The sequence below is a fragment of the Alosa pseudoharengus genome, unplaced genomic scaffold, assembly GCF_046254945.1.
Source record: "Alosa pseudoharengus isolate Yale_2024_CS ecotype anadromous, Long Island Sound unplaced genomic scaffold, YU_APseudo_1.1 YU_APseudo_1.1_scf_7, whole genome shotgun sequence".
NCBI classification, from domain to species: Eukaryota; Metazoa; Chordata; class Actinopteri; order Clupeiformes; family Clupeidae; genus Alosa; species Alosa pseudoharengus.
In genome coordinates this window covers 6,859,375-6,873,371 of record NW_027468859.1, presented here as the reverse complement: position 1 = coordinate 6,873,371, position 13,997 = coordinate 6,859,375, and the positions used below count along the sequence as shown (strand labels likewise).

General features: G+C 42.1%; 1 protein-coding gene across 2 annotated transcripts in view; it reads left to right on the top strand.

Moving 5' to 3' along the window:
• The first annotated feature begins 613 nt into the window (after window positions 1–613).
• coq8aa (coenzyme Q8A, genome duplicate a) overlaps window positions 614–13,997 on the top strand; it is a 39,964-nt gene continuing 26,580 nt past the window's right edge. The window contains exons 1-4 of one of the 2 annotated variants that reach the window (XM_076273305.1): window positions 614–705; window positions 7,059–7,241; window positions 10,869–11,246; window positions 11,912–11,978. In XM_076273305.1, the coding sequence (XP_076129420.1) occupies window positions 7,077–7,241; window positions 10,869–11,246; window positions 11,912–11,978 (610 nt within the window). In that variant the 5' untranslated portion in view covers window positions 614–705; window positions 7,059–7,076. Of the gene's footprint in view, window positions 709–7,058; window positions 7,242–10,868; window positions 11,247–11,911; window positions 11,979–13,997 lie in introns of both variants that reach the window. The other variant, XM_076273304.1, reaches the window with a different exon arrangement.

Genomic DNA, 13,997 nt, shown 5'->3' with positions numbered 1-13,997 from the left:
TTGTAAAAGTACCAGTACAACCAGAGAATGTCTGGTACAACCATAGACTGTAAAAAATAGAGTAGACAACCCAGCAGATTATGCAGATGGAACACTAAACACTGTAAAGCCATGGGACTTTTCTTTCTTTCTTTCTTTCTTACTTTCTTTCTTTCTTTCTTTCTTTTTTTATTCGATATTTTTGTTGTTTCAGTTCAGTGGAATTTAACAATACAAATTAATAGTAATAATAATAACAACAACAACAACAACAATATATTTAAATTAATCATCACCATCGTCAGGCTATTTGTTTTATTATTTTTTATGTATTCATGCAGCCCACAACTTTGCATTACTTGAACACGTACGTTGCACGTGCTAGACCTATGTTTTATTTTACAGTCTGGAAAGTGGGACAGCCTGGGTTTTGAAGGACATGTAAATAACAAGGTCGTAGCCTGTCAAATTCAAGCATGGACAACCCCTCGAATCCAGATGTCTTCGTATTGGTTAAAAGGTCTGTTTGACGTTTTGTTTGTGATGTGGCCAATAAGAGGTTAGCCAATGATATATTGCTAGAGGCGGGTTAAAATAACTCAAGCAATCACAGTCTAAAATTGGTAAACAGCAGCACAAGCTGGCTGGCCTGACCTCATGGTGCAAGCTTTACCAGAGAAGGGGACGAGCCAGAGTGCGGAACGACACTGATATTCGCTAATACAGGTGGTAGGTATTGAATCTTAGTCTTCTTATATGCAACGTTGACGACAAAGTAGCAGATATTAACGTTATAGCAAACTGTTCAGAATATGGAGGCACATGTCACGTCAAGGTTAACGATGACAGGATCTGCAGCTATGCCCACGTTATTCTCGCTAGCGCCGTTGTTGTGTCTGTTATTTGTCGTCGATTGATTTCTGATGTTTTTAGTTAGAATGGTACGGATGAATTCTAATTCGATTGTGGATGTGGATAAATTAGACAAATCTATACGGACATGTGTGACTAAAGTAATGCATAAACTTAAAATTATCATACTGATTCAGTGGTATAGTGATGCTAACGGTTAAATGTATTAACGTCAACGTTAAACTGATTCAAACCTTTTAAGCTGTTTAAGTGTAACGTTAACGTGCCTTGATGAGCGTTTGGTTGCTAAGTTGACTAAGTTAACCTGCTATTTAGTTAGTGGTGTGCAGTTTTTTGTAGATAGTGATTTGATTTGCCTGTGGCCAGTTACTACAATCTACTTTCAGTGCTTTCTCAGCAGTTGGAAAGTTGATGTGGTGCATGATTGTAGTCACGTCCCCTGTGAATCATATGAGCAGGGCAATTGATTTTAAACGTGTTTTAGGCCTAGCACTACATCCTGTGTGGTGGGAAGTTCAGGATCTGACAATCGATGCTTGAACTTGTGTAAACTTGTGAGCTGTAAAAAACATTATTGTGATTCAAAAGTAAACTAAATCCTCTCCTACTATGCCATGTTTTCAAGCATGATAGACCAAAGTTACATTTAAGTGTAAACCTCACATTCAAATGCCACTCATCACCCTCAGCAAAGTAGCACTATTTAGGTGAGGCTACTTGCCGATTCTGATGGTGCCAAACTTCACTTCAGCATGGTCTTGGCCTGTGTCGCTTCCATATCAACAAGCCACAAGCCTGTCAAGATGTGTACTGTATGGTACTTTCAGGAAGATTTTCCCCCTTTGAAATCAGATTCTTAGAATTTCAGATTTCAGACTTTCTTTTTTTACAATCAGATTTTTAGAATGCAAAATACATGGTCAGGATGGCATGCGTAAGGTTTGCCATGTTTCAAATGTAAACTAATTTATCATAATCAGAAGTGTTGGTCTGGTCTAATCTTTGACTGATGACTAAGGCATTAGGGCTTAGGCTACCATGAATACTAGCCTACATTGTTTTATTATCTGTATTTTCTGTATTAACCTACTGCTTTGTATAGTCCAACAGTTTTTATATCATATCAGCTCAGTTTGATAATGATTAATATGGAGCTATGTGGTTTAGCTAGGAATGCTTAATCGAGCAATCGTAAACAGGAAAGACAGGGGTGTTGCCCCAAAGTCCTTTGATTCCTGATCCCTGATTGGCTGTTAATACCAAAACCTTTCCATCCCTCCTGCAACTCTCTGTCCCCATCTCTGCTCACCAGAGAGTTGAACCCTTGGGTGACACAGCCACCCCCTTGCCCCCCTTACCACAGACACATAGTCCTAAGCACACGTCATCATCACCTTACCAAAGACGTATGCTGTTCCTCATACCACCCATCATCGGGACCTCCCAGGCTCTCTGGATCATCTCCAGCACTGGACCAGAGTACCCCATCCCGTCCAGTTCACATTATTCATATTCAGAGACATTGTTAATGGACGTGATTACAATGTCCTCTTATTCAATTTGTGAGTTTCGGACACACACACACAAACACACCCCACACACACACACACACACACAGAGACCTCTCAGCCTCCTAGAGTGTAGTAGTGCTGTGGAAGGGACAGTGCAAAGGAAATGGCCTCTAACCTATCTGTTAGAATCATTTGTACACGGCAGCCATTTTCCATCTGTTAATCGGCATTTGTTTAGAAGGCAGTGCTTTTTTCTTTTCTTCCATGCACTTTTGTGTGTGTCCGGTGTCGTGGGAACCGAGGGAGACCTCTACTGAAGTTGACGTCCTGGAAACTGACATGTGGTCACATTTTTGATAGGAATGGGGACAGTTTTAGGATGGGTTCTGATTTTCACATTAACTCATTGTTATGTTCTAAGATGGTTCTATGGTTATGGTACTTAGCAGAAGATGGTTCTATATTCATCATCTACATTTTCCTTCTAAATGTGATAATCATATCCCTTTTTATTAAATTATTTTGATGTAATATAATAAATCTGTTGGCTACAGTAGGTTACCATTTAATGGCAACAAGTGTTCCAGGCCCATGGATGTTTATGCTGATGTTCCTGTTTTGAAATTAGGGAAGTTGTGCAATGGTGCATTTCAGCAACTGAAGTGATATAGGCCTACACAATCAGGCCCTTATTAAAGCTTACAATATTCCATACACATTTTAAAAGGGTACCTGTGACTGAACTGATGTAGGAAGCTTCACTGATTGATCATGAACTTGCCTGGGCTATGTTATGGGTAGGCTTTGCTCACTGGAAAATCAGATTTTCTATGTTCATTTTATAAAACTCCTCCACCAGCTGATGTTGAAATGCTAACCTAAATAGAATAAATCAATAGGCCTAGACCTCCAAATGTAAGGTTTAAAACAAATCATAAAACTTAATAAAAAAGAAATATGGGTTGGGTATGAGCGCAGGCATGCCACCACCTACACACTTCATCTCTAGCGTAAACAAGCGATGTCAGCGTTCAAGCGCGTCTCCGCTCTGCTTCGACACGCCCCTGGCCTCCACACCCCTGTCCTGCTGCAGCCCTGTTGTGGAAGCATGGCTGTGGTGATATCTCAACGCTTTGACTGTTTGTTGATAAGACAACTGAATAACACTCGTGGACTCAGTGCCAGTATGCCCCAGTATTCAGCTTAAAGCTTTTTTCTTTTGTGCTTCAGGTTGTACCGTGCTTAGTACCGTCATCATTACAGTGCATGTAATATTTACTGTGCCTAGGCCGGTCACGATAACAAATTTTGCTTGACGATAAATTGTCTCAGAAATTATTGCGATAAGCGATAATATTGTCGTTCTGAGAATTTTCCTCGGGAAGAGGAAGACGGCCCACTTGTTGTGTTTTTTTCCCCCCTAACTGGGAAAACTGCAGCGCATGATTGTGTTTTAGATGCATATGCATGTTTGTTGTGTTGCCGCTTTTAATTGCGACTGTTTTCCAACAAATGCGACACACCGACTCGCACACGTTCAGTGGTTCACCACGGGCATTCGGTTTAAATTCGAAATGCTCCCACACTGCAGCTGTCGCGTTTCGCTTAAAAACCAATTCCATCTTTTTTGTCTCGAAAAGGCATAGCCTATTCGAACTCGCAACTAGCTTTCTCTCTGCCTAGTGCCTACCGGTATACTTCTCACGCGGCTCTTTAGCTCTCTGTGGTAGGCTAAGCCAGTAGTTCCGCCTCCCCACACACCATGCGACTGACAAGTGACTGACATGAGGGTTCACTCATGGTTACTCTAAGGACCCGAGAGAGAGAGAGGGAGAGAGAGACGAAGAAAACAAACAAGCATGCAAATGGCATTTATCGTGGCCAGAAAAATTATCGAGCTAATTTTAATTATCATGCGATTAATTGATTTATTGAATATCGCGACAGGCCTAACTGTGCCTTTATTTTACAAGCCTTTGACCATTAGGGCCTCTCTGAATTCCATGATACGATCAAAGTGTTTTAATCAAAAGTATTGTTTAGGTGATAACACTGATGAGGGCGTCAGTTAGTTGGGTTTATGATGAGGAAGGCAAACATCCTTGCTCTCCTCGTTCCAGCGTGTGGAATTCGGACCCTGTGAACAACACACATTGGTGCATTAGGTTAGTTACTCTATCAGGCATAGTCTAAGTAGACCAATGTAAACATTGGCTGCTACAAACAGTGTTGTTGGTCTGCATGCTGAGGACGAATGGCCGAAGCCATACTAACTCATCTGGCATGACGCCACCAATTACGTATGCTGCTGGACTTGGAATGCGTAGGGCAAATGAGAATGAGCGGAGACATTCGGTCAGGTGAACAGAGACACCATTCTTGTTGAATTATAAAGTCTAAAGAGAGTCCACCACAGCCCTCTAATGTTAACAAATGTCACATGCAGACGTCACGCCATGGCATGGTCACTAATCAAGAGCTCGCTCACCCACACACACACACACGCATGCACACACTGTCTTTGCAAACGAACAAGAGACATATAGACACACCTTCCTGTTTAAAGTAGGTTCTTTGCTCTTCTGCAGTTGGTCACTGCTGTTGCCTCTTAGCTGTTTTATATGTCAGGCTCTCCCAGCAGAGTCTAGGTCAACACAGCAGTGTGCTGCAGAGATGGGAGGGGTGCGGGGGATTATTTCTGTCCAAGCGAGAAAGTCATCCGGAGAGACTTACAGGCTAACGGGAGCAGACTCCTGTGCGTGGGTGGGTGTGTGCTTGTGAGTGAGTGTGTGTGTGTGTGTGGTGTCTGTCCTTCGTCTGTAAAGTGTGCCATCAAAGACGGTGATGGAAAAGAGTGCCGTCTCCACCAGAATCCTTTTACAGAGCTTAGCAAGACGTTCAGAGATGAATAACACAGAATCCTGTATGTGCATTCTTACTGTTTGCCTATTGGAAAATGAATCAAAACCGTGGTGGCCATTTTTATACAGTAATACAATAACACACAATGTCAAGAAGACAGACACTCTGAGGTCATTTCCTTGTGCAGCTCTCGGTGTGTGAGCAAACTGTTAAGCCTTTGGGAAAGGCCATGCAGTGGGCAGTGGGCAAATTTACTGGCAGAGCAGTCTGGCCGCAGAGACAATCCTCCCTTTGGCATCCAGCAATTCCAGGCCTCCCGAAAGAGGGGGAAGCGTGAGTGACGGTGCCCTTCTAGCACTTTTATAACTGCACAGCACCGATTCGTCTCTTCCCTATTCTTAGCTCGAGGGCGATTGCCAACGAGCCCTGTTTGATGAGAGGACAATTGCTTTCTTGGCATGTACCCCATGGAGGACAACAGGAGCCTTGCTTGGTTGACAAGTAAAACAAGAGTGCATAAAACAAGGGGTGCAATTCATGCTTGTTGTGACCATTCGCGTTTTGTTTATACACTATTGCACACAGTTGGTTGGTCGGTTTGTGTTATTAGGCAGAGGCTGTCTCTGGATCAGTAGCCGACAGTCAGCAAGCTGTTTTATGCGTCTTATTATTTGCCCTTACAATGTTTGACTTTCAGAAGTGCACAGCAGCCCCGTCCGAGTACTGGAATGAATGAGGCTTTCTCTCTATATATTTTCAAGGGCTAGTTCACTCAATAATGTGAAGGCTGGAGTCACCCATGTAGTTCCATCTCAGTGCAGAGCTAAACCTTGTGACCAGAAAGGAAAAAGGGCCATCCTCAAACTCGATACTAGTCTATGGATAAGGAAGAAGTGTTTCAGTAGGCAAAATAGTTTATTCACCATGTCAGCACAGTACTAAAGTAGTGGGTTAGCCATGCTGTCAGACATGCTAGTTATCTATGATACGTGGATGTGATACTCCGTCTGTTAGGATCAAGGACATGCAGTCAAATGCATAAACAACACTCGCTTGGAACACCCTCACAAGTGGTTGCCATCCTGTCTAAGTGGTGAAAACATGATGGCCCAGCCTTATCGCTAGATAGCTCAGGTACCTGGTGCTACTTTGGTCAGTCACAGGTTAAGGATAGCCGTTTATCTGAGCTGTGTGAAATTGGCCTAACCTTTGAGGGAATGTCTTGGCCGCAGTGAGGCACGATAGCAGCTGTGTTGTGCTTGCACTCCTAGGTTGTTGATCCTTGGTGTTGAGTGCTTTGCTGGCCATATGCCCCCATGATCGCCATGACCATGACAACATTTCTTACGGCCTATGGAATCTCTAGTTCGGTTCACCCTCGGCTCATTTTACGGTTACCTAAAGCCGATGACGGTCATATTTCTGAGAGTTAATTTTAGCACTGCATTGTTTGTTTGCTTGGTGTGTTTTCACTGACCGTCACTTTGTGGCTCTGTTGTTTGCTGCGGTCTGCTCTCTTACCTTTGCAACAGTGAACTGAGTCACTGAAATATGCCTGCAATGTATCTTGTTGTTTACGCAATAGTGTCACATAGTACAACACTCTTATTGCGTATGAGAGAAGCCTTTTGTGTAGTTGGACAATGGATCAGGTCACTTCAAATGTGCTTTCCGTATCTGTCAGTTTACAGTGTCGGCCATATACACAATCACAGCGTTAACTATTAGTATTAGCATTTTGTGTCAACCTCAAACCCCTTACCAACCCAGATCCTCTCTCTATCCATCTGTCTGTCTGTCTGTCTGTCTGACTCTTTATGTTGTGTCCGTCAGGTGTGAAGGAGACTCCTCATGGCGGGGGACATGATGTTGCTGATGCGGGGCCTGGCCAAGCTGAGCCAGGCGGTGATCGAGACGCAGGCCAGTATGCTGCGCAATGGCGGCGCCCAGGGTTTCGCCCAGGGCATGCAGATGACTGCCGAGCAAGGCATGGGAGCTGCCATGCAGAAGATACAGGTGAGGAGCAGAGGGACGCAGTAGAGGTGGAGGAGAGAGGGGTGTGTTGTTAGAAACAGGGTTCGTACGGGTGCTTGAAATCCTTAAAAAATGCTTGAATTTTAATGTTGCGTTTTCAAGGTTTGAAAAGTGCTTGCATTTCAGATAAAGTGCTTAAAAAAATGCTTAAAATTGACAAATAGCTATTTGATGGAATAGTTAGCTTAGCCTATTAGATGCAGAAAGTCGGAGAGTTTAAAATTAAAACTTCTCCGCCATGGTCCTCGCTTGCGCCTCTGCGTGTGTGACTGATCTGCCAGTCTGTTTTCATGCGTGACAACGTCCCCCTGCACACCGTCGGAGATGACCATCAACATGAAGTGAGGTTGCTGTTTTAATGAGCGTTGGTTAGAAAACAGCAATTTCAGACTGTTGAACAGAAATCATGTAGGCTAGGGTCATACAGATGCATTACTAGCTAGGTCGCCATTTAAAGCTAACATATTATTGAATAGGCTACTTAGCTCCAATCATTGGAAGACAAGGAGAAAGTTAGGTTGAAGAGGGAGACGAAACTTTATGGTATATGAATGCAAAACCGCACCAGTCATGCTATGGCCGTATCTACCATAGAGGTCACCTTTCTTTCTTCAAATTTCGTTTTATTTATTAACTAAAAATAGCCGACAAAACAATTATCCTTGCATCAACGCACCGTCACGCAACACATAGTTGTAGATACCTCTGACATGTCAGAATAAAAAGTAGAGTTGACTCTGCTATCGCGGAGCTATGTCCTAACTAACAAACGCAACACAGTGTCTCACGCAGCTCAAATAAACTTCAATACCCACAAATCCATTGTCCAAAATAAATAATCGTCAGACCTGAACAAAGGCTGACTTCAAGGCCTACTCAAAATGTTATGCTGAAATTCAGTGGAGTTGCAGCTAGCTAACCTGCACTGAAAATAGTAGCATATAGATAGTAGCCTAGATAGTAGATAATAGCAGGCCTAGATATTTATATGGATATTATCTAAGCATGATATTGATTATTGGTCAGTTATTTGCACAGGAGATAGGAGAAGGGAAATCAGGCAGAAAGGTGGAAATGAGGAGAAAGAGTTAAGAGAAGAAAGGGAAATGATAGGCAAAGTGCCCTAACAAGTGAGTTAGAGTCAAGATGTGACACTCACGGTGTCAGAACGTTCAAGGTCAGCAGCCTATGACCCTGCAATTTATAAATGCAACATTCACTACTCTGATGAGAAGAAGCAGAACATTCTTAATTAAAGATGGAGCAGAGATCAATATCCTCAAAACCAATTGGAGAAAAGGCTCTTGAAATATACTGTACAGGTGCATCTAAAAAAGTAGAATAATATTGTGGAAAAGTGTGTTGGTTTAAGTTATAAACATAACATGTCATAAATGATCATGATCACCTTTATATTACAGCCCTCTATGGTTAAGTCTTTCATAGGCATATATAGGGCTACTTTGCTCTTTTATAAATGTACCATATGCCTAATAGGCTGTATTTCTAAGTGTGATTTATGATATAATGTATAAATTATATTTATGTCTATTTATCTATTAGTGTCCGCAATATTCACCATCATTTAAGGGGTTATTTTTCAAATTTTTCTTCCTTGGGGGCATGCCCCCGGACCACCATAATATTTTGCGGGGGGCAACATTTCTATCAACACCCCTGACCTCGGTATTTGAATCCTGGCTACGGCCTTGGTCAGGTCTCAAACTTCAGCTTAGTTTTGTGGTTTAATGCTTATAGGCCCTACAAGTGGAAAGGACATTAAAACACCATGCATTATGTGCATATCGTGCCGTTTGGCAAGAAGTTAAATGTATCCACTTATATGACAACTCGGTCATCTTCATGTCACCTAACGTCACATCTCCGCATTGCTAGCCTACTGGTTGGTAGCTCATGATAACAGATGTAGGCCTGTCTGCATGCCGTTGTAGGCAAGAAAGAGACATAATCAGTCTTGACTGTCATGAAAGAGCGAGCCTTAACATTAGTTTGAGTTCACATATTCAGCAAAGAATAGTTATTTGTTGAGTGATTATTTTCTTATTTTATTTTATTTATTTTTGTATATTGACTCAGCCAGTTAGATAGCAAGCAAAGTCTACTTCCTGACAGGTGACTCATTTGACAGGTGACTCATCAAGTTTTCCTTTAATTTCTTTTCCTGCTATTAAGAAACACAATTTTGTCTATTAAAACCATCGCTAAATGATAAAAAAGTAAAAATCATTTTGAGTTAGTATTAGTATAATATGTCATTTGCCATCGCTGTAAAGTGCTGAAAAGCTTGAAAATTGACCTTGAAAGTGCTTGAAAAGTGCTTGAATTTGATCTTGGAATAGGTATACAAACCCTGTAGAAAAAGTGCTGTTGGAGGGGTGGAGGAGAGAGGGGTGTGGTGTTGGGAAGGTGCTGTTGGAGAGAAGAGGTGAGGTGGGGCTGTTGGTGGTGGAGCTGTGTTGTAGTCTAGTCAAGACCACCTAAACCGAGACCAGAGTATCAAGCATCAAGGGAGGGCAAGACTTTGGCTAACATCTGCTTGATCCTAGACAACAAGAGCTTCTTCTAGATCTTTACCTATACCCTGTATTCAGTTGCATTCGTGTGTGAATGGTGGGGAGAACAGCTGTTGAAAAGTAGGATTATCAAATTATTAATGACGTTGCATTTGAAGCAGAATGCTTTATATCCAATCACAGTAATGTGTTTACAAATACTTTTTCAGGCATTGTGACCTAGTGGTCTAGTCTTGAAATAAAACCTTGAGTCCTCTATGTCCGAGACAATACAAACAATACAATCAATTCCTAGACGAGACCAAGACTGTGATCTTGAGACCGGTCTAACACAGTGATGGGGTGGGGGGAAAGGGTGGCGTTTGTGGAGTGGGGTTGAGAGTGATGTGGGACGGGTGGGTGCTGCTCTTATGTATTTGCCCCTGCTGTTTGTGTAATCTGACATAAACCTGCTCCAGTCCTGCCTGCATGGAGCTTCAGTCGCAGGTTGGAGCTTGCTTCACTTGCCCATACACAGGCAAGAAGGGGAACCTGTTTAACAGAAAGGAATGTTGGCGCAGACAGCTTTGGCAAAGATTGCATCTTTGAGCTGGGGCATGATGTAATAAAAAGATTTAATTAACCCCCCCCCCCATTACATTGTCCACGCTGAACAATGCCTTAAGCCTCTGACCACGCTTGAAGAATGGATTTAGAGTGACCTATTGATTGCTGCATGAATTTTTAATTGTAAACCCCAAACTTTAAAACAACCTTCTCATTGTGGACATCTCTTTGTCGAGAAAGGTTGCAAGTGTTGGATGTCGCTTTTGTCTTGCAGCCTTATTGTTGACTTAACATGACAAAAAGAAACCTCTTTGTCTATGTTGTAGGAGGTAGTGCAAAGTGTTTCCTTTATGCATATACTGTAGTAACAATCACGGTCTCTGTCACACAAGGTCTACTTGTGGTGTCATCATATATTCAAATATTCATTAAATATTTAGAAATGTCTTTATACTGGCAACTAATATGTGTTTCATTTATATTATGTTTATTATAACATAATATATGTGTGTTTTTTTTTTTTTTCCAGGAATTTAGTGGTCAACAGCAGAGCATGTCAGAGTTTGATTCCGAAATGGACACAGAGTACAACTTCACTGCAGAAGAGGGCATGGAAGGTTCTGGTTCCGGCCAGAGGGGCATGGAGGACGAGTTCAGGCACCACGCGGGCTCGACGGCAGCAGATGACGCAGCGGCCCAGTCGTACGGCCGCGCAGCGCCGGGGGCAAAGTCCAACCTGTTCGAGGGCTACAAGGACCCCAGCAGGCAGTTCTCCAGCCAGGTCCGCTCCTTCCACCAGGTCCGCTGCTACCATCAGGACCACTCATCCGTGGGCGGCTTGACAGCCGAGGACATTCAGAAGGCCAGAGAAGCCAAGCGCAACGAGGGGAAGCCCCATAAGCAGATGGTATGGCTGCTCCCCCCCCCCACGCACGCACACACACACACACACACACACACGAAAATGTCATTAATTGATGACATTTCAGTATTGGCACAAGAAAGGATCTCGGTCACATAAAAAAGATTAAAGTTCTAAATACTCAAACAGTTTACTCATTATGTCCTGTGGCTCTGGCAACTTATAAACTCTCATGAGTTAGCCAACAATATCAGCTGTGTTTACACTGCTTGTCGTCCTGCCTTGTTCTCCATTATAACTGAGTGGGAATGCAGTAATGATTAATAAAAAGCAATAAAAAAAGCCGCATGCCATTTGAAACAACACCAATAATTATATCTTTTCTATCTGTGTTGAGGTGGTGGTGTACGTAGTGTAAATGTACTCTAGCTGTCTCAATTTACATTTGTTGTGTACTTGTTGATGATATATAATTGTGAAAACTGTTTTCACTGCTGTCAGTTAGATGCACCCTGTGTAAGACTGTAAGTTTGAACTAGTGCTGTGTTTTCAACTCGATGTCAACAGAGTGATGATATGAGAGAACCTCAGCTCACTCCACTGTGAGACCACAGAGACAGATTGAAGATGATCTCAATCTAATGCATCCCACACCAGATCTCTGTCAGAGCACTGGCTTCCTCTTAGCCTCTCAGTCTTTCTCGTTTCAGCTCAGCGAGAGGGCCAGGGAGCGAAAAGTGCCTGTCACACGATTAGGAAGGCTGGCCAATTTTGGAGGTAAGGACCTTTCAGCTTTTTGTTATATACATTCTTTTTATTATAATTTTTTTAAATACTGCAATTAACAAACATAACCTCAGAGGAAATCTGAGAGAGAAATTATTTCCCCTGAATTTTAGCTGAATCAAAAATTTGTATCTGATATTCAGTGCTTAATATTTATCCTCTCTCAATATGTTGTTGGTTAAGAGATAGTTTTGAGTCTCCCTTTCATTTTTGTATACATCCTTATAAGGTTGTAGCGTATTTGTAACATTATCTGACCTTTGGGAAACAAAACAAAGTCAGACAAAGGCCCTCTCCTTGTGTGTTGACTCAGCCAGTGTTTGTCTTGGCAGCACCACCTCTCTATTTTAGACCTGTGTTTGTGTGGGGCTTTACCTCAGATCCTGTTTTAATGAGCTGGATTTAAGGTTGCAACTTAACCTTTGCAACCCTCTTTCCTTTTTTTTTTTTCTTTCTCTGTCACACCTTCCCTGCTCTCTGGGTTTTTCAGCTGTCAGTGTGATTGCTCAGATGGAGATATTGGGGTGTCTTGGGTTTTGGGGTGACGGTGAATAAGTATGGTCCATAATACACCACTCACTCACTCACACACACACACACACACACACACACACACACACACACACACACTAATGCTTACACACACACACACATTAATGCTTTTATTTGGATCTTAGCACAGAGGAAGAATGTACAGACCCAAACATTGCTTGAAGTATGTTACAGGTTTAGACAGGTCTAATGAAACCCAGAGATGTGTTGTACTATTTTTCATCCTTTCTGCACTTCTGTTTTCAGTGTTACCCAAACAGATCCATTACCACCATTGTTATAAATCGTCATCCTAGACCCACCCACACATACAGTACAGTACTCACTCATTCACACACACACACACACACACACACACACACACACACACACTGTAGCACATCCACGCACAGGTACAGTACAGTACACCTACGCAACCAACACAAGATTGAGAGATAGAGCCCTCAGGGCACTTTGGCAAGTGACGCTGCAGACTGTTTTGGCCGTGGCCAAACGCAGGCTCACCTGTTTCCCCACTGGGATCCCGGCCCTCGGCTGGCTGGCTTGCTTCAGCTTTAGTTCTCACTGGCTGGGACCACTTTTCACTATAGTCCAGGCAATCTGTGAGAAAAAAACACCCAACCCAAAACTAATTGCAACAGAAATTATTTTTGTTGTATTCAGTTTATGAAACTATTTCATATCACATACCAAAAGTCCATGAAAATCCAAGTGGTGGAACATTGTCAAAATTGGAATTATTTGTGCATAGGTCAGTGGCAAAAAGCTGCACCTTTGGCAGTTTTATTGAACTTTCATAGTACAGGGGATATGTGAAAATTAGGTCAAATTCTTTCATAAAGGCATGAAACTTGGTGAACTTGTACAGTTTGGAGCCCTGAACATTTTCAGATATAAAACCATTATCAAAAAACCCTAATGGTCGCCGTGGCAACCATTAAATGTTCCACTATAACTTAATTACGCCTATTCTTCATTATATCTCCTGAAACAAACATGGTATCTCAGAACCAATGATGCCTACAGGGATGAGCAGTATTTATTACATGTATTCCATATTTCAAATACAAAATATATCGTATATTCGTAATTTGTATTTGACTGGGTTGAAAAAAAGGCTTCGTATTTTGTATCAAAATACTTTATAAGTATGCATTTTTGTAGTTTAGAATATTGACAAATATTTTTGGTAAAACCAATACTTTTGGTGATGTGATGACATCATAACTGACTTGGGCTGACTTAGAGCTTGGCTATGGGCCCTATCATGACAGTCAACAGCACAGCGCAAAGTGTATAATCATCATGATGCAACACATATTTCTATTGTACACTAGAGTTTTTCGTCATCTCTTTTATTGAGCAATGCACCAAGGGGTGTAGCCATTAACAACCTAAGGAGGGGTCTAGCGCATTATCTAAAAATCACTATCGTACACTACCTAAAACGCATTACGC